We start from the raw sequence: 17,786 nt of genomic DNA, 5'->3' as shown, positions 1-17,786 counted from the left end.
CGCAGCTGAGGGGTTCTGTCAACCCAGCACCGTGGTTTGCTTGATGGGATTATTTTGCTTCAGTTAAAAACCACTTTGACTGCAATCCTACAAAGCTGGGTGGGCTGTAAAGCAAAATTCCTGTTTATTTTCAGCATGCCAGAGCTTCAGAAGCTGCAGCAGCTCAAGGATGAGACTGGAGAGCTTTCCTCTGCTGACGAGAAGCGGTACCGGGCGCTGAAGCGCACGGCGGAGCGGGAGCTGCTGATGGTGAGGGCCGGGGCTGCCACCCCAAAAATCCCTGCTGCACCCCAAAATCCCTGGGACTGCCATCCCAAAATCCCTGCTGCACCCCCAAATCCCCGGGACTGCCACCCCAAAATCCCTGGGGCTGCCACCCCGAAATCCCCAGGGCTGCCACCCCGAAATCCCCAGGGCTGCCACCCCAAATCCCCGGGGCTGCCACCCCAAAATCCCTGGGACTGCCACCCCAAAATCCCTGCTGCACCCCCAAATCCCCGGGACTGCCACCCCAAAATCCCTGCTGCACCCCCAAATCCCCGGGACTGCCACCCCAAAATCCCTGCTGCACCCCCAAATCCCCGGGGCTGCCACCCCAAAATCCCTGCTGCACCCCCAAATCCCCGGGGCTGCCGCCCCAAAATTCCTACTGCACCCCCAAATCCCCGGGACTGCCACCCTGAAATCCCCGGGGCTGCCACCCCGAAATTCCCAGGGCTGCACCCCCAAAATCCCCGGGGCTGCCACCCCGAAATCCCCGGGGCTGCCAGCCTGAAATCTCTGCGACCACCCCAAATCACTGCCGCCCATCCACCCCAGTGGTGCCCCCATCCACCCCAGTGGTGCCCCCATCCCCGTGCCCCCATCCCCGTGCCCCCCCGGTGCTGATGGTGCTCCCTGCTGCCTCAGAACGCTGATGTGATCTGCTGCACGTGTGTGGGAGCTGGAGACCCCAGGCTGGCCAAGATGCAGTTCCGCTCCATCCTCATCGACGAGAGCACGCAGGCCACCGAGCCGGAGTGCATGGTGCCCGTGGTGCTGGGGGCCAAGCAGGTAAAGCCTGGGAACCCCAAAAATTACCTTGGAAACACAGCAGGAGTAGCACTGAGCAGCCACACTCCCAGTGCAGGCACACAGGATTTTCCTTTTCTGTAACGTAAAGTTACCTGACTTCATTTTGGGATCAGCCCTGTTCCTTTTTGGGATCAGCCCCGTTCATTTTTGGGGTCAGTCCTGTTCATTCTGGGGTCAGCCCTGTTCATTCTGGGGTCAGCCCCGTTCATTTTGGGGTCAGCCCTGTTCATTTTGGGGTCAGCCCTGTTCCTTTTTGGGATCAGCCCTGTTCCTTTTTGGGATCAGCCCTGTTCATTTTGGGATCAGCCCCGTTCATTTTGGGGTCAGCCCCGTTCATTTTGGGGTCAACCCTGTTCATTCTGGGTTTACCCTGCTGGTTCCTGTTTCCATGGCCTGGAAGGTGTTGGTGCTGTTGGAACAATCTGGAGAGTGAACAAGATTTCCTATGAAAATTATAATCTGAAAAGAGAGTGACACTAAAGGTTGCTGAGCCTTTGGGGAGAGCTGAAGCTTATCCCGAGTCAGAATGATTAATTCCTAGTATGTCAGAGGATGGTTTAAACTGACTGAGAGTGGGTTTGGATTTTATATTTAGGGGAAATCGTTGCCTGTGAGGCAGGGGAGGGGCTGGGATGGAATTCCAGAGAAGCTGTGGCTGCCTCATCCTTGGGAGTGTCCAAGGCCAGGTTGGAGAGGAGAAGCTCCAGGGAGAGCTCAGAGCCCCTTGCAGGACCTGAAGGGGCTCCAGGAGAGCTGGGGAGGGATGGGATACAGGGAATGGCTCCCACTGCCAGAGGGCAGGGCTGGGTGGGATTTTGGAAAGGAATTGTTCCCTGGGAGGGTGGGGAGGGAATGGGATGGAATTCCCAGAGCAACTGGGGCTGCCCCTGGATCCCTGGCAGTGCCCAAAGCCAGGCTGGAGCCACCTGGGACAGCAGGAAGGGCCCCAGGGGTGGCACTGGGTGGGATTTAAGATCCTCCCATCCCAAATGGCCATTCTCCATTTTCCAGTAGCATATTTCAATTATCCCAAACAACCTCCAGCAACCAAACTGAGCCGTGCCAAACTCTCCCCACAGCTGATCCTGGTGGGTGACCACTGCCAGCTGGGGCCCGTGGTGATGTGCAAGAAGGCAGCCAAGGCGGGGCTGTCGCAGTCGCTGTTTGAGCGGCTGGTGGTGCTGGGCATCCGGCCCATCCGGCTGCAGGTGCAGTACCGCATGCACCCCGCGCTCAGCGCCTTCCCCTCCAACATCTTCTACGAGGGCTCGCTGCAGAACGGGGTCACCGCAGGTAAGGGGCTCTGCAGCACCTGGGCAGGGAGCAGGAATGGGGTCACTGCAGGTAAGGGGCTGCAGCACCTGGGCAGGGAGCAGGAACGGGGTCACTGCAGGTAAGGGGCTCTGCAGCACCTGGGCAGGGAGCAGGAACGGGGTCACCGCAGGTAAGGGGCTGCAGCACCTGGGCAGGGAGCAGGAACGGGGTCACTGCAGGTAAGGGGCTGCAGCACCTGGGCAGCACCTGGGCAGGGAGCAGGAACGGGGTCACTGCAGGTAAGGGGCTCTGCAGCACCTGGGCAGGGAGCAGGAACGGGGTCACTGCAGGTAAGGGGCTGCAGCACCTGGGCAGCACCTGGGCAGCACCTGGGCAGGGAGCAGGAACGGGGTCACTGCAGGTAAGGGGCTGCAGCACCTGGGCAGCACCTGGGCAGGGAGCAGGAACGGGGTCACTGCAGGTAAGGGGCTGCAGCACCCGGGCAGGGCAGCAGGAACGGGGTCACTGCAGGTAAGGGGCTCTGCAGCACCCAGGCAGGGCAGCAGGACCCTGCCCTGCCTCAGAAAGGGAGCTGGGAGACAGGCAGGAGGGAGATCTGAGCAGGCGTGTTCCCAGCATGGGCACACAGAGTTTTCCATATTATAAACCTGGCTGACTTCATTTTGGGGTCAGTCCTGTTCATTTTGGGGTCAGTCCTGTTCATTTTGGGCTTAGTCCTGTTCATTTTGGGGGTTAGTCCTCTTTATTTTGGGGGTTAACCCTGTTCATTTTGGGGTCAGCCCTGTTCATTTTGGGGTCAGCCCCGTTCATTTTGGGGTCACCTCTGTTCATTCTGGGGTCACCCTGTTCATTTTGGGTTTGCCCTGCTGGTTCCTGTTTCCATGGCCTGGAAGGTGTTGGTGCTGTTGGAACAATCTGGAGAGTGAACAAGATTTCCTATGAAAATGATCATCTGAAAAGAGAGTGACACTAAAGGTTTCTGAGCTTTTGGGGAGAGCTGCAAATCTTGAGCAGGGATCAAAGCAGGCATTCTCTCATCTGGGTTTGGATTTTTAATAAAAAAAATGAGCATCAGGCTTCATTTGGAGGCGCTTTGATATGGAAATTGCCAAGTGGTGTTGCTGATTTGTTCTGCTCCCTGTTGCTGTGCTCCTCAGCTGACAGGGTGAAGAAAGGCTTTGATTTCCAGTGGCCCCAGCCTGACAAACCCATGTTCTTCTACGTGACCCAGGGACAGGAGGAGATTGCCAGCTCGGGCACCTCTTACCTCAACAGGTGAGCAGAACTCTGGTCTCTGAACCTGGCCTCCGTGTGCAGGGCAGGGCTGCTGATTCCTCAGGGGATAAACCCTGATTTTTGCTTTAATAAAGCCTCCATCAGGGGCTGCAGCCTGAGCTGCGTTTTGGGGTTGGTTTTCCCTGGGCTCCTTTCGTAGGAGGAGGAGGAGGGAGCAGCTCAGAGCTGAGCTGGGCTGGGATTGTGTGGAGGAGTTCACCCTCACTGGGTGTAGAAGGAGCAGGGGATGATAAAATGCCTGATGTGGGTGAGTTTGGGCCAGCAGGAAATGCTGATCAAGTCACATTTTGAATTCCAATAACTCCTCAAGCAGAAGCCTAAATCTTAGATTTAGTTCAAAAGGGATGGAAATTAACTTTTTTTTTCCCCATCCCTTTTTTTCTGCACATTCAACCTTCTTTTTCAACAAATAAATTTAAAATCTGCTCCTCTTGGGTCATGGTTGTTCACGTGCCTGGCAGGGAAACCAGCCCAACTTGTGAAAAAAATATCAGCTGAGATATTTTTAATCTCAGTCTGTTTCCTGAGCAGCATGTGCAAGACTGGATACAGTGGAGCAGATTGTGCACGAGCAAACAGCACAATGCTTGGCTGATAGGGGGCATTGACATTGAAAATATTCTATATTTAAAGCTTTAAGATAAAGCAGCCGAAGGATCTGGGGGATGTTTGGAATGATGCTGATTGTAAAAGTTCCATGTGTACATTTAACTCCAGCAAGGAATTCCCTTTGGACTTGAGGAGTTTTGCTGTCTGTTGTGCAGTTCTGAGAAGGTGGAGGTGAAATCTGTGTGGTTCTGAGGCCTTGGGGATGTTGGTTTTGGCCCACATTCCTCTGTGCATGTCCAGGCTGAGGAGCTCGAGCCAAATTAATTGCAGTGCTCGAGCCAAATTGATCTTTCCATTCAAGCACCCTCACATGGGAGGCTTTTAAATCCCATTAACTGCCTAAAAACTGAGTCCTGATGCCCTGACCCTCCTTGGCTGACCCAATCTGCCTCTCCAGGACGGAGGCTGCCAACGTGGAGAAGATCACCACGAAGCTGCTGAAGGCTGGGGCCAAGCCTGACCAGATTGGCATCATCACCCCCTACGAGGGGCAGCGCTCCTACCTGGTGCAGTACATGCAGTTCAGTGGCTCCCTGCACACCAAGCTCTACCAGGTACTGCACAGAGCCCAAAATCACAGATTGTGACAATCCTAAGGGGTTTTATGTTCATTCCACATTCAGGCCCAGTCTGTGTTGATGGATTTTTGAGTTGGTTTTGGTTAATACCGATCAATTTTTGGGTTTTTAAGTTGGTTTTGGTTAAAATCAAGAAGAGTTAGGAGGTACCAATGGGAAGAGGGAAAATCTGTGTGGAAAAAGGCTCCAACAAATCCTCTGAGGCACAGGAGGGAGAGGTCACTGTGGAAAACCTTGTGCCTTCATCAGCCCTCCATGCCAAGGGACGTGCAGGAAACCAAGCAAATAAATCCTGGTGGCCACACGATTATTTGCTTGGGAACACATCCTGCCATCAGTGCAACTCCTCCACCAAACAGAAAAATGAGCTGCTACAAACAGCCCAGTTCTGTGTTTAATATGGTCTTGTTTTGCAAGGCTGAGAACTTGAGCAGTGTTTTCACTGCAGGGAGGCTTGGTGGAAATATTTTTCCCTGTGCCAGCAATGATGTGTCCCTCTCACTGAGGTTTCTCAGAGCTAATTTGGATCCTCTCATCCTACAAAATTTTGGAACAGTCAGAACTTTCTGGCAACATCCTCAAGCAAAGAGCTGCTTTGCACAGTTTTGGGGAAACAGGAGAACCATGAAGCTCTGAACATGAAAGGAATTTCTCCTAAACTGAGACTCCTTGTTCCCCTCTGGGAATTCCTCAGTGCCCGGAGGAATTACCAAATCATTCCTCGCTCCAAAACCAACATTTTTCTCAGCTGGTGGAAGGCTCAGTGCATGGCCAGGGCCTTTGGCAGTGCCTGGTGGTGGCAGAGCTGTTTTCCTTCCGTGCCTGAGGTGTTTTCCTGTGTTGCAGGAAGTGGAAATTGCAAGTGTGGACGCCTTCCAGGGCAGGGAGAAGGATTTCATCATCCTGTCCTGTGTGAGGGCCAACGAGCACCAGGGCATTGGCTTCCTCAACGACCCCAGGAGGCTCAACGTGGCCCTGACAAGAGCCAGGTAAAGGGGAGCTGGGCGTGGAGAGGGATGGAGGGACAGGACACAGGGAATGGCTCCCCAGAGAGCAGGGCTGGTGGGACACTGGCAAGGAATTCTTCCCTCTGGGAGTGGAATTCCCAGAGCAGCTGGGGCTGCTCCATCCCTGGCAGTGCCCAAGGCCAGGTTGGAGCAGCTTTAGGGTGTCCCTGCCCATGGCAGGGCTGGCACTGGATGGGCTTTAAGGTCCCTCCAGCCCAAACCATTCTGTGCCATGTTTATCTGCTCATCTGAGCCCCTGTCACCGTTTGGCATCAGTAAAATTTGGAAGTCACCACGTCCTTCCTGTTTTCAGCACAGATCCCTTCCCTTCATCTGCTGCTTTGTCACTTCCAGCAACCATTTTTGGGTTTTTTGGGGTTTTTTTTAAATGGGTTTGATTGCAGAGAGGCTGAGGTGGAATCCAGCACGGTGCTGCTTGGCCTCCCTGGTGTTTGCGAGCTTCAAAGCCAGCACGGGGGGTTTGGGTGGACACGGAGGGAGCCTGAAGGAGGAACTGCCTGCAGCAATCCCCTTCCAGCTGTTGAGCCACATCTGGAATGGTTGCTGTAAACAATTCCAGTTGCACCAGAACCCAGGGGCTGTTCTGACAGCGAGGTGGTTTTAACATCTCCGGGTTAACTGCGGCTCCTCTGCCCTCCACAGGTACGGGGTGATCATTGTGGGGAACCCCAAAGCCCTGTCCAAGCAGCCCCTCTGGAATCACCTCCTGAATTACTACAAGGAGCAGAAGGTGCTGGTGGAGGGGCCCCTGAACAACCTGCGGGAGAGCCTCATGCAGTTCAGCAAACCCCGCAAGCTCGTCAACACCATCAACCCCGTGAGTGACCTGCCCTGGCCCCCGGGGCTGCTGACAGCAGCCAATTAGGCCCTGATGCCTTAATTAATCCTAAATGGGTGGAATGAGCCACCCACACAGCCTCACGCCCCCAGAAGTTTCCATTTTTGCTGCCTTTTGGTGCAGCGTGACTTCAGGGGGAAGCAGCTGCTGCTGCTGTCCCCGGGCTGAGCAAACTTCATTATTTCTTTGTAATTGCAGGATTTGATTAGGGCTGAATCCTGAGGTGAATGAAATGAAGGAACTGGTTTGTGTAGAAAGGGCAAAGTCACTTTTAACCCTCAAGCTGCAAGGTTTATATTTGATATTTAACATAAATTATTGTTGGAGAGGGGCTTGGCAGCCACCACAGAACAGTGAATGGAGCAAGGGAATTGCCAGAGCCTCAGAATAGACTGAAAACTCATCAGGAGTCCCACAGTTTGGGACAGGCTGCTGGAAAATCTTACTTTTGGTATTCAGGATGTGGCTGAAATAATAATTAAAGGTTTTCTATGCGTTAGAACTAATTTCCACAACATTGGCGTGATCTGTGGGGTTTTATGGATTTTTACCCAAAATAGCTTCCACTGAGGTTGCAGTGCAAGGTTTTCTGGGGGGAAAAAAATTGAGGATGAGTGCCTAATTGCCAAAATCTCTGCAGGGTGCCCGTTTCATGACCACTGCCATGTATGATGCACGAGAGGCCATCATCCCTGGCTCTGTCTACGACCGCAGCAGCCAAGGTAAAGAAAATGCCAAAAATTCACTTTCAGGGCTTGCTTTTTCTCCTAACCACCCCCTGAGGGGTCACATCTTACACACTTCAAACTTTGAAACTTCTTAAAGGCTTTTCAACGTGTGAAAATTTTGAATTTGTTAAAGATTTAAACTTCAAACTGCGGAAATGGAATTTGAGAGCTGGAATTTTGGTGCAATTTGAGGGCTGAAAATGTTTGGGATGAGTTTAAGGGCTGAAAATGGGATTGATTTGAGGGCTGAAAAATTTGGGATGAAGTTGAGGCTGAAATATTTGGGGTAAATTTGAGACTGAAGTGTCTGGGATGAATTTGAGGCTGAAAAATGTTCAGGATGAATTTGAGGCCGAAATGTTTGGGATGAGTTTAAGGACTGAAAATGCTTTGGATGAATTTAAGGACTGAAAATGCTCAGGATGAATTCGAGGCTGAAATGTTTGGGATTTAATTTAACAACTGAAAATATTTGGGATGAATTTGAGGACTGAAAGTCTCGAGCCTGGATTTTGCTCTCTGTAAATAGACTCCCAACCTGAGGTGTGCAGAGCAAGTGCAAAATGAGGGGAAAAGGAGAGTGAGAAGCATTTCAGGAGTCTCAGGTGCTGCTGTGGGGATGAGGAGAGCGTGTTGGGTGGATTTATGGAATTCCCAGGAATGAGCAGCCAGGCAGAAACGCTGCTGGCTCTTGGCAGGGGGAGCTCGTCCTTGTCCATCCTGCTCCAGGGCACGGGATTGATGCTGAAAAACGCAGAATTCCTGCAGTGCCTGTGCTTTCCCCTCTCCCAGGGCGTCCATCCAACATGTACTTCCAAACCCACGACCAGATTGGGATGATCAGTGCTGGCCCCAGCCACGTCACTGCCATGAACATTCCCATCCCCTTCAACCTCGTCATGCCCCCGATGCCACCCCCGGGCTACTTCGGCCAGGCCAACGGCCCCGCTGCAGGTAAAGGGGGAGGAACGCCCAGGGAGCCTTCTGGGAGGGGTCAGAGTCCCTAAAAAGTGTCCTGGTACCTGTGAAAAACACCAGTCGCTTGGTTTTTAAAAATTTTTAAAGTGTAATAATAATAATAAGATGGTTATAAAAATAGTAACACAATTGGAGTAATAAAGTTTAGAGTTAGGACAATTACAAGACAATAAATGGCAAAGAATTACGGATGCTCTCGGACACTAAGTCATGAAAAGCATCCCTTGTGAACAAAGGAATCACCCTTAAACCAATACACTTGTTGCATATTCATACATCCTTCATGGTTATGCATGAATTTTATTCTAAACAAGAAACTCTGTCTGTTGTGTATCAACTGTTTCCTTTGATCCCCTGGCATCTTTGAGTCTGGGCAAGGCCTGAAGAAATTAGTTTTTTCTGATAAGAAAATCATAAATTCCTCTCCTTTGGAAGATTTAGGTGTTCTCAAAGCGAGTATCTCATTCCTAAAAAAAACCTTGCCCCACATACACAGTCTCTATTTTAACATTATGTTGTAACCTAAAACTACATTTAACACACTACGTAAGAGAATTAATACAGCATCACTTTCTAACATCACATTTATAATATTCATCGCAATATTTGCGAAAAGCCAATGATAAAATCTGCATTTTTCACATACCTGCCCAAGGCTCACTGCTGGCTGCCATGGACTCTCTTGCAGGCCGTGGGGCTCCCAAGGGGAAGACGGGCCGTGGCGGGCGGCAGAAAAACCGATTTGGGATTCCTGGCACCAGCCAGTCCAACCTCCCCAACAGCCAGGCCAGCCAGGACGTGGTGTCCCAGCCCTTCTCCCAGGGCCCCCTGACCCAGGGCTACATCTCCATGAGCCAGCCCTCACAGATGAGTCAGCCTGGGCTCTCCCAGCCGGAATTATCCCAGGTGAGCGCCGATTTGGGGATAGCAGAGCTTTTTCCTGGGGTTGGTGTTGGTGCTTGGTGCCTGCACCTCCTCCCTCCTGAGGGAAACGAAACTGAAACTGCTCTCAGTGACTCAGCTGAAATATTTACACCCTGTACTGTTGGGGGCAGGAAAGTGAAATACTCCTTCAGCTGATAAACAGCTCAAAAACCCCTTAATATAGGGAAATTCTGCACCAAAAAAGCAGATTTTAAACAACCAAACCCTCTCAGCTGTGTCATTAACCTGGTTCTGCCTTGCACTTGAGCTGGACAGTGATTTTGAGGCTTCCCTCACCTTTCCCCCTGCAGGACAGTTACCTTGGTGATGAGTTTAAATCCCAGATTGACGTGGCGCTGTCACAGGACTCAACTTACCAGGGGGAACGAGCATATCAACATGGTGGAGTGACGGGACTGTCACAGTATTAGAGTGTAAGGCCCCTGTGCCCTCCCTGAGCTGAACTGTCCCTTTACTCTGATTTAAACTGTTCCTTCCCCTGATTTAAACTGTCCCCTCACCTGATCTAAACTGTCCCCTCCTTCATGTAAGCTGTCCCTCCCTGATTTAAGCTGTCCCTTTACTGTGATTTTAGCTGTCTCTCCCTGATTTAAACTGTCCCTTTACTCTGATTTAAATTGTCCCTCCCTGATTTAAATTGTCCCTCCCTGATTTTAGCTGTCCCTCCCTGATTTTAGCTGTCCCCTTACTCTGATTTAAACTGTCCCTCCCTGATTTTAGCTGTCCCTTTACTCTGATTTAAATTGTCCCTCCCTGATTTTAGCTGTCCCTCCCTGATTTAAGATGTCCCCTTACTCTGATTTAAGCTGTCCCTTTACTCTGATTTAAACTGTCCCTCCCTGATTTTAGCTGTCCCTCCCTGATTTTAGCTGTCCCTTTACTCTGATTTAAACTGTCCCTCCCTGATTTTAGCTGTCCCTCCTGAGCAGGGCCACCCCTAACTCCGCTCTCCTTCCACCCCTAGGTTGAGGAAGAAGAGCTAAGCTTGTGTGGAGCTTAGTTCATCAGCATTTTATTCTGGGTAATAAAAAAAATAAAATAAAATGGATACCTGTTTTCCACTGCTAAAACTGAAGCACCACTGTGTGAGAGCAACAGGAGAAAGAAACCAACCAACGGAGAGAGGAGAGAGAGAGAGGAGCGCGCGAGAGAGCCACTGCTGGAGCTCACTGAGACAAGGAGACTGACAAGGAGAGGAGACAGAGCCCTGGAGGACTGGCTGGCGCCTCGTGGGGAGGAACTCACCCAGCAGGAGAGCTCAGCTGAGTCCCTGCTCCCCCGTCAGCCCAGCTCCGGAGAAGGGCCTTAACAAAGCAGGTTTCACTTCATTCCATACTTCTCTTGGCGGGCAGGGCATTACCTTTTCAGAGCAGATGGGGAGAGGAAAACCCTCATCTCAGAGTTGGGCTCCTTTTGCCAGGGGTACTACAAACATTTTAGCAGGAACTGTTTACATTTTAGAAGCAGAGTATCTGAGAGAGGAGGGGGGGAAACAAAAAAGAGAGGAAGTCCCTGCCTGGGTGACAGCCAGCCAAGCAGAAATCCAGCTGCTGCTCAACTCTGAGGTGCAGGTTTTGTTGTCCAACACTGGCTCTGAAATTTGTTGTCATCGTGTCGCCCACATTCTGAACGAGGTGGTTTTAAAGAGATTCTTTCAAAAAGAGCACTGAATTTTTAAAGAAGTTTTGTCTCTGAATTCTTAGTGGTGGACCTGGGAGATTTAGATCCTTGTTCTGAGAAGCTTATATTACAAAAAAAACTTTAAAAAAAACAAAAAAAAAACCCCAAAAAAATACGTTTCAAAGAAAAATTAGAGCAACATCCTTGAGAACTTTCAGTGTGATTTCAAGTTGCAGCAATCAGCCTCTTCTTCCTACATGGGATAGGTTTAGAGTGAGAGGAGCCTGCGTGCTCGAGCAGGAGGGTTTCAAAGTGTTTTCTGTATGCTTTAATTGGCAACTGTCTGGACTCTACTCTGTGAAAAACAGCCTTTCTGTACGATGAACTTTATGCTTGAAAGGGGACGGGTTCCTGTGCCCTTCGGCCCTGGAGGGAAGGTGCAGCCAGGCCTGCTTTGGTCCCCACGGGTGTGGGGCAGGAGTAGTGGAAATTGGGGATTATTTTGGATGGAAAGTAAAGACTCCACGCCGCTGCAGGAGCAGGAGGGACAAACGGACAAAGCAGGCAGGTGGTGGAAGGTGGTGGCCTCTGAGAGACAGAGCTGGGTTTAATTTGGGACAACGGGTCAGGCTTTGGGGTGGCTTCCTGGGTGGTGAAGGCAGGAGAGGGACAGAGTGAGGTGTGAAGCCAAGTTTGCAGGGGGAAGAAGTCGGAACGAGCTTTGCTTTGCTGAAGCAGAGTTTCCAGCCCAGCTGGGGATCAGGGCTGGGAAGAGCCCACGAGGAGAAGCCATCCACGCTCTGAGTTGTGGCCATGTCTGAAATACTCACAGGGGACATTTGGGAGCTTTTCATTTCTGTCAAAACCTTTTTTTAGGGACAGCGCAGAGAGAGAATTGATTCCTCCAGCCCCGTTCTTAGCAGATCCTGAATTAGAATAACCTCTACCTCCCAATTGGCCAGCAGCAGCAGAGATGGAGCCAGGCCTGGGTGTTCCTCAGGCTGGAGTTAAGCTTTACACTCAAAGGGCTCTGAGTGTTTGTAGTCCTTTTCTTTTTGGGGGGGAAACTCAAAATACCTCTCATCTGAATGTACTCAAACAGCTCCAACCCCGTTTTGTAGCCGGGGAGGGGGAACCTTTCATTCCTGTCCTTCCTGGAGATCCCTGCCTGGAGTTGCTGGATTTGCCCCCAGAGCAGCCCTGGTGTGGAACAGCCCCAGCCCCGGGGGGGAGCTGCAGAAACTGCAAAAACCACAAAAAACTCAACTCACAAAACCCATTCTTTTCTCATCCAAAGCCTCCAGAGTTTAGACTTCAAAACAGTGAAAGAATGGAGACACAGGCCACCTTCCTTCCTCGTGAGATGGACTTGTTTTATTTATTAACATTGCCGAAGGGCTTTTTAATTTTTTTCCTTGGTAGGCTGCGTAGTGGCGTAGACTTTTCGGGTAGGTTTAAGCTGAACCCCTCTGTGCAAAGCTATCCATGAGTAATGTACCCCCTCCTCTCCCCTCACCCTTTATTTCACTGCTGGGAATGCTTGCCTCTGCTTCGTGCTGGTTTTTTCCTTTGTAGCAGTTCAAACTCTTTTGAGTTTTACAAATCCAGACATCAGTGCTAGCACGGTGTTAAACTTTTTTTTTAAATTAATTACTTTTTTTTTTTGTCTCAGTTTTGTTTTAAAACCTGTTTGTCATCGATTAAAAAAAAAAAAAAAAGAATAAACAGCTCTTGCATTCAAGGTGGCCCCTAAGTTTCAATGAGGAAACCATGCAACGTTCATTAAAGCTTTAGTCTGATTGTATAAACTTCAAGTTTATTACTTTTTTTAAACACAAGACTAGTACAAAAGTGGGGGTGTGCATAGCAGAGGGGGTGAGCGACTCAACTGGGAGGACTGGGAGGACTGGGAAGGGCTCCCGGGCTGGGAGCAAACACCAACACGGCTTTGCCTGCCAGGCTCAGGCTGGGGCTGCGGGCTGGCCTTGGCACCACCCTGGGCACAAACTCACCCGGGGTCCCAGTGAGAGCCTGTCCTGCCTCTCACCCCCCTGCGTGGCCACAAACCCAGGAATCCTCGAAGCTTTTCCTCCTGTGCCCATCTAAAATCAGAATCCAGTGGCTCCTGCTGGCTGGAGTTGAGCCCTTTAAACACTGAAATGGAGCAGGGCTGGGTGGGAAACACCTGGATTTGGGAATGGGAATCCAGCTAAAGCTGCTCCAGGCTGGCTCTTCAGCTCCACATTTTGGGTATTAAAACAAAACAAAACAAAACAAAAAATACACTATTCCAAGGTGGTTAAACCCTCAGTGCTTCCCCTGGGGGGAGGAGGTGGGAAAACCATCAGAGCTCAAAGAGAAAACAGCAAAAAAAAACCCCAAAGCTGCACTACGGCTTCACAGTTCAAAAATAAAGAGAAAAAATTCAAGTCTAACTCGGGTTCCTTCTCAGTTGTCCCAAAATCCCCAAAGGGGCAGGGAATTGTTGCTCTGCTGGTTTTCACACTCGGTTTTACACGCTCGGGGACAGCTCAGCAGCTGGAAGAGGCAGAGGAGAGGGAAATGCCCCAAATTTGGGTCCCTGCTGCCCCTCAGTGACAGCACAGAGAGCCTGGGGCTGCCAGCCGGCACAAAACCCAACAAATCAACCCAAAACAACCCGAAAAAGTCAAAAGTGTGCGGAGCTCTGCCCCTGCCTGAGGCTCGGCTGCCACCCGGCACTCGGGGACAGCCTGGGCTCATCGATTTGCAAATGAGGTAAATTAATTATTAATTAATTAATACTGACTCACAGCCACTGACCCCAGCAACCCCCCCGAATTTCCTCAGCCACATTCCCTGCAGGATCCTGCCTTGGCACAAGGCTCCCTGTGGGTTTCTTAGGTGAAATTTCCAATTTTTTAGGCAAAATCTCCAGTTTTTAAGGCAAAACCTCCATTTTTTTTTTGGGAAAACCTCCAAATTTTTAGGGAAAACCTTCATTTTCTTAGGCAAAACCCCCACTGCATTTGGCCACCCAACACAAGCCCCGTCCCCAAACCACCCCATCACCCCGAAAGCAGCACAAAGCACAAAGCTCCCGCCCGGCTCTGATGGGGTTTGGTCACCCTGGATCACACCCCAAGGAACCCCCGGCCCCGATTCACCCAGAAAACTCATTTACACCCTGAGAAATCCCCAGAATTCAGCCCAAACCCCCCAAAAGCCGCGAGCAAGGGGGGAAATGCGGGATTCGGAGCCCGGCGCCAGCATCCCCCGCGCAGAGGGGACCCAGCGCCGGGCTCGGTCACAACCCCGCAGCCCCGTCCCGGCTCATCCTACACCGGCCCCGCCAGTACCGCCGGCACGGAGGGGAGCCCCGGAACGCCCCGGAACGCCCCGAAACACAGCGGGGATTCCGCAGCGCGGGGTCTGCCCGCACCATCCCGCTACCTGCAGCCGCACTCGTCCACCACCATGTCCTCGTAGTGGCGCAGCACCACGTTGTCGCTGTTGTCGTAGTAGAGGATGGAGATGGGGGAGAGGCGGACGGGCACGCAGCAGGGCTGGGGGGTGCCCTGCGGGTCCAGCGAGTGCACCATGGTCTGCAGCACGGCGTGGTTGGTGCTGTTGAGCTCGGCCGCCAGCGGGAAGGGACAGTCCCCGCCGCAGTAGTTGGCCAGGTAGCCCTGGGGGGCGATGATCCAGTTCTCCCAGCCCACGTCGCTGAAGCTGATGTAGAGCCGGCGGGGCTTGCACAGCGGGCTGGGGGTCAGCGGGGGGCTCGGGGGGCTCCTCCTGCCGCGGGCAGCCCGGCACCGCGGGCCCAGCGTCACCAGCAGCAGCGAGGTGGCCGCGAAGGCGTCGCTGCTGCCGCAGGGGCTCCGCGGGGTCCCGCCGTCCCCTCCGGCCGAGATCTCCAGCACCAGAGCCAAATTGCTGCCCGGCGCCGCGCCGTCCTTCAGCGCCGCGCTCAGGTCCAGCGGCAGGGATTTGCGCAGCTGGACGAAGGAGCGCTCCACCAGCGGGCTCCGGCCGGGCCGGGGCAGCCCCCCGGGGGACGCCCGGTACAGCCGGAGCTCCAAAACCTGCCCCGGGCTGGCCGGCTGGTAGGAGTTGTGGTGGAACCGGAGCTCCAGCTGCGCCATGGTCAGGCGCTCGCCCTCCTCGAGCGCGGAGAGGTTGAAGAACAGGAGCTTCCGCAGACACAGCCGCCCCGGGGGCTGCCCCTCGGGGAGGAAGCGGCCTGGCAAAGAAGGAGAAACAGGGGTGGGGGCGGCTGAACGCTCGGGATGGGCAGGATCAGCTCCAGGCATGGGCTGGGGGAGCCCTCGGGCTGAGCAGGATCAGCTCCAGGGCTGGGGGATCCTTGGGGCTCAGCAGGATCAGCTCCAGGGCTGGAGGATCCTCGGGCTGAGCAGGATCAGCTCCAGGGCTGGGGGAACACCTGGGCTGAGCAGGATCAGCTCCAGGGTTGGGGGATCTTTGGGCTGAGCAGGATCAGCTCCAGGGCTAGGGGATCCTTGGGCTCAGCAGGATCAGCTCCAGGGTTGGGGAAACACCTGGGGTGAGCAGGATCAGCTCCAGGGCTGGGGGAACACCTGGGGTGAGCAGGATCAGCTCCAGGGCTGGGGGATCCTTGAGGTTGAAAAGGATCAGCTCCAGGCCTGGGGGAACCTTGGGGCTGAGCAGGATCAGCTCCAGGGCTGGGCTGGAGGATCCTCGGGCTGAGCAGGATCAGCTCCAGGGCTGGGGGATCCTTGGGGCTCAGCAGGATCAGCTCCAGGGCTGGGGGAACTCTTGGGCTGAGCAGGATCAGCTCCAGGGCTGGGGGAACACCTGGGGTGAGCAGGATCAGCTCCAGGGCTGGGGGAACACCTGGGGTGAGCAGGATCAGCTCCAGAGCTGGGGGATCCTTGGGGCTGAGCAGGATCAGCTCCAGGGCTGGGGGATCCTTGAGGTTGAAAAGGATCAGCTCCAGAGCTGGGGGAACCTTGGGGCTGAGCAGGATCAGCTCCAGGCCTGGGGGAACCTTGGGGTTGACAAGGATCAGCTCCAGAGCTGGGGGAACCTTGGGCTGAGCAGGATCAGCTCCAGGCCTGGGGGAACCTTGGGCTGAGCAGAATCAGCTCCAGGGCTGGGGGATCCTTGGGCTGAGCAGGATCAGCTCCAGGGCTGGGGAAACACCTGGGGTGAGCAGGATCAGCTCCAGGGCTGGGGGAACCTTGGGGTTGAAAAGGATCAGCTCCAGGGCTGGGCTGGAGGATCCTCGGGCTGAGCAGGATCAGCTCCAGGGCTGGGGGATCCCTGGTGCTCAGCAGGATCAGCTCCAGGGTTGGGCTGGGGCTGAGCAGGATCAGGGAAAAGAGGGCGAGCAGCGGCGAATTCGGGGATCTGCCTGGTTTAGCCAGCCCGAGCCAAACTGGAACCACGAGAGAAAAGAGCCCTGAGGTGCCCCGAGCCCTCAGGGACGCCAATCAAACAGTCCCCAGGGGACTGAGAACGGCTCAGAGCAGCCAGATGTGCCGCGGGGTCAGCCAGATGTGCCGCGGGGTCAGCCAGATGTGCCGCGGGGTCAGCCAGAGGCGCTGGGACAATGAGGAGGGGGGGACACAGCCCGGGGGTCGAGCATCCCATCCCTGCCCGAGCTGCTGCTGGTCCCGTTCCTGCACCCACATTCCCACTCACCTCCACCAGCGCGGACCCCAAAGCCTGGGACCAGGACCAGGACCAGGACCAGGACTGGGATAGGACTGGGATCAGGACTGGGATAAGGACCGGGAACAGGACTGGGACCAGGACTGGGATCAGGACCGGGAACGGGACTGGGATCAGGACTGGGATCAGGACCGGGAACGGTACTGGGACCAGGACTGGGATCAGGACCGGGAACGGGACTGGGACCAGGACTGGGATCAGCACTGGGATAAGGACCAGGACCAGGACTGGGATAAGGACCGGGATCAGGACAGGGACCAGGACTGGGATCAGGACTGGGAACCAGGACTGGGATCAGCACTGGGATAAGGACCGGGACCAGGACTGGGATAAGGACCGGGACCAGGACTGGGACTAGGACTGGGATCAGCACTGGGATAGGACTGGGACCAGGACTGGGATCAGGACCGGGAACGGGACTGGGATCAGCACTGGGATAAGGACCGGGACCAGGACTGGGACCAGGACTGGGATCAGCACCGGGATCAGGACTGGGATCAAACCAGCACCTCGGGAGGGATTTCGGGGGCTCCAGGACAGAGCCTGGCACAGCTGCCGCCCTCGGGGTTCCAAACCCACGAATCGCCACCTCCAGCAGCCGGAGGGATTCCACCCAGCAGGGATTTCTCCTGGAACCCGGCTCCGGCCTCGGGACAGCGGGCAGGAAGGAGCGGAGCCGAGCTCGACCCGTGCCTGTACCTCGGTCAGCGAAGACGCGCACGATGTCGCCGGGGACATGGAACTCCTCCACCCGGCAGGACTGCGGCTCGCCCGGCCGGGCCAGCGTCCTCCTCTTGTGGAAGATCCTCCAGAGCACGGGCGGCACCGGGCCGGGGCTGCTGGGGCTGGGCTTGGCGCTCAGCCCCAGCGAGCGGAGCAGGATGCGCTCCTGCGGGCCGGGCGCGGCCGCCAGCACGGGGCTCAGGAGAGCCCAGGCGAGGCTGCGGAGGAGCCACATCGCCGCTCTGCTCGGCCGCACAAAGAGCACAAAGAGCCTTTGATGGGCTCCGAGCTCAATCAGCGCCGCGGGGTTCCGGCTCCGGCCAGAGGCTGGCATGGATCCCTGCGGCTCCCGCACCCCTTAACCCTTTCAGCGGCTCCGCCGGCGCTCCCGCACCTC

At 54.3% G+C, this 17,786-nt stretch overlaps 2 protein-coding genes across 5 annotated transcripts in view; one reads left to right on the top strand and one right to left on the bottom strand.

Annotated features, from left to right (window-relative positions):
* Positions 1-13,250, top strand: part of UPF1 (UPF1 RNA helicase and ATPase) — a 25,773-nt gene extending 12,523 nt beyond the window's left edge. For both annotated transcript variants that reach the window (XM_077788855.2, XM_077788856.2), the window contains exons 13-24: positions 135-249; positions 910-1,053; positions 2,154-2,367; positions 3,507-3,624; positions 4,652-4,808; positions 5,679-5,821; positions 6,503-6,677; positions 7,339-7,420; positions 8,219-8,380; positions 9,093-9,310; positions 9,640-9,762; positions 10,314-13,250. In XM_077788855.2, coding sequence (XP_077644981.1) covers positions 135-249; positions 910-1,053; positions 2,154-2,367; positions 3,507-3,624; positions 4,652-4,808; positions 5,679-5,821; positions 6,503-6,677; positions 7,339-7,420; positions 8,219-8,380; positions 9,093-9,310; positions 9,640-9,759 — 1,648 coding nt within the window. In that variant the 3' untranslated portion in view covers positions 9,760-9,762; positions 10,314-13,250. The remainder of the gene's footprint in view (positions 1-134; positions 250-909; positions 1,054-2,153; positions 2,368-3,506; positions 3,625-4,651; positions 4,809-5,678; positions 5,822-6,502; positions 6,678-7,338; positions 7,421-8,218; positions 8,381-9,092; positions 9,311-9,639; positions 9,763-10,313) is intronic.
* Positions 12,752-17,786, bottom strand: GDF1 (growth differentiation factor 1). 3 transcript variants are annotated; one of them, XR_014950267.1, is made up of 3 exons: positions 16,173-17,786; positions 16,020-16,057; positions 15,270-15,980 (listed from the first exon to the last, which is right to left on the bottom strand). XR_014950267.1 is itself a non-coding variant. In XM_021552549.4 (2 exons), exons 1-2 carry the CDS (start codon positions 17,721-17,723, stop codon positions 14,398-14,400), a joined length of 1,155 nt encoding a protein of 384 aa, XP_021408224.1. In that variant the 5' UTR covers positions 17,724-17,786; the 3' UTR covers positions 12,752-14,397. The 3 variants fall into 3 exon arrangements, 1 of the variants encoding a protein (XP_021408224.1); XM_021552549.4 differs by lacking the exons at positions 15,270-15,980; positions 16,020-16,057 and adding an exon at positions 12,752-15,194 and having other exon boundaries at positions 17,366-17,786; XR_014950266.1 differs by having other exon boundaries at positions 15,270-16,057.

Source organism: Lonchura striata, chromosome 28 (assembly GCF_050655825.1).
Source record: "Lonchura striata isolate lonStrDom1 chromosome 28, ASM5065582v1, whole genome shotgun sequence".
Classification (NCBI taxonomy): Eukaryota; Metazoa; Chordata; class Aves; order Passeriformes; family Estrildidae; genus Lonchura; species Lonchura striata.
The sequence above is the reverse complement of the archived record's forward strand: the minus strand, read 5'-3'. Positions and strand labels throughout refer to the sequence as shown.

What these genes read in the sequence shown, in the direction of transcription:
- GDF1 (XM_021552549.4), bottom strand. Translation starts at nt 17,723, where the DNA reads ATGCCAGCCTCTGGCCGGAGCCGGAACCCCGCGGCGCTGATTGAGCTC. An exon ending in GCGCGTCTTCGCTGACCGAG is followed by an intron (nt 15,195 to 17,365) that starts GTACAGGCACGG and finishes CTTCTTTGCCAG; the next exon opens with GCCGCTTCCTCCCCGAGGGG.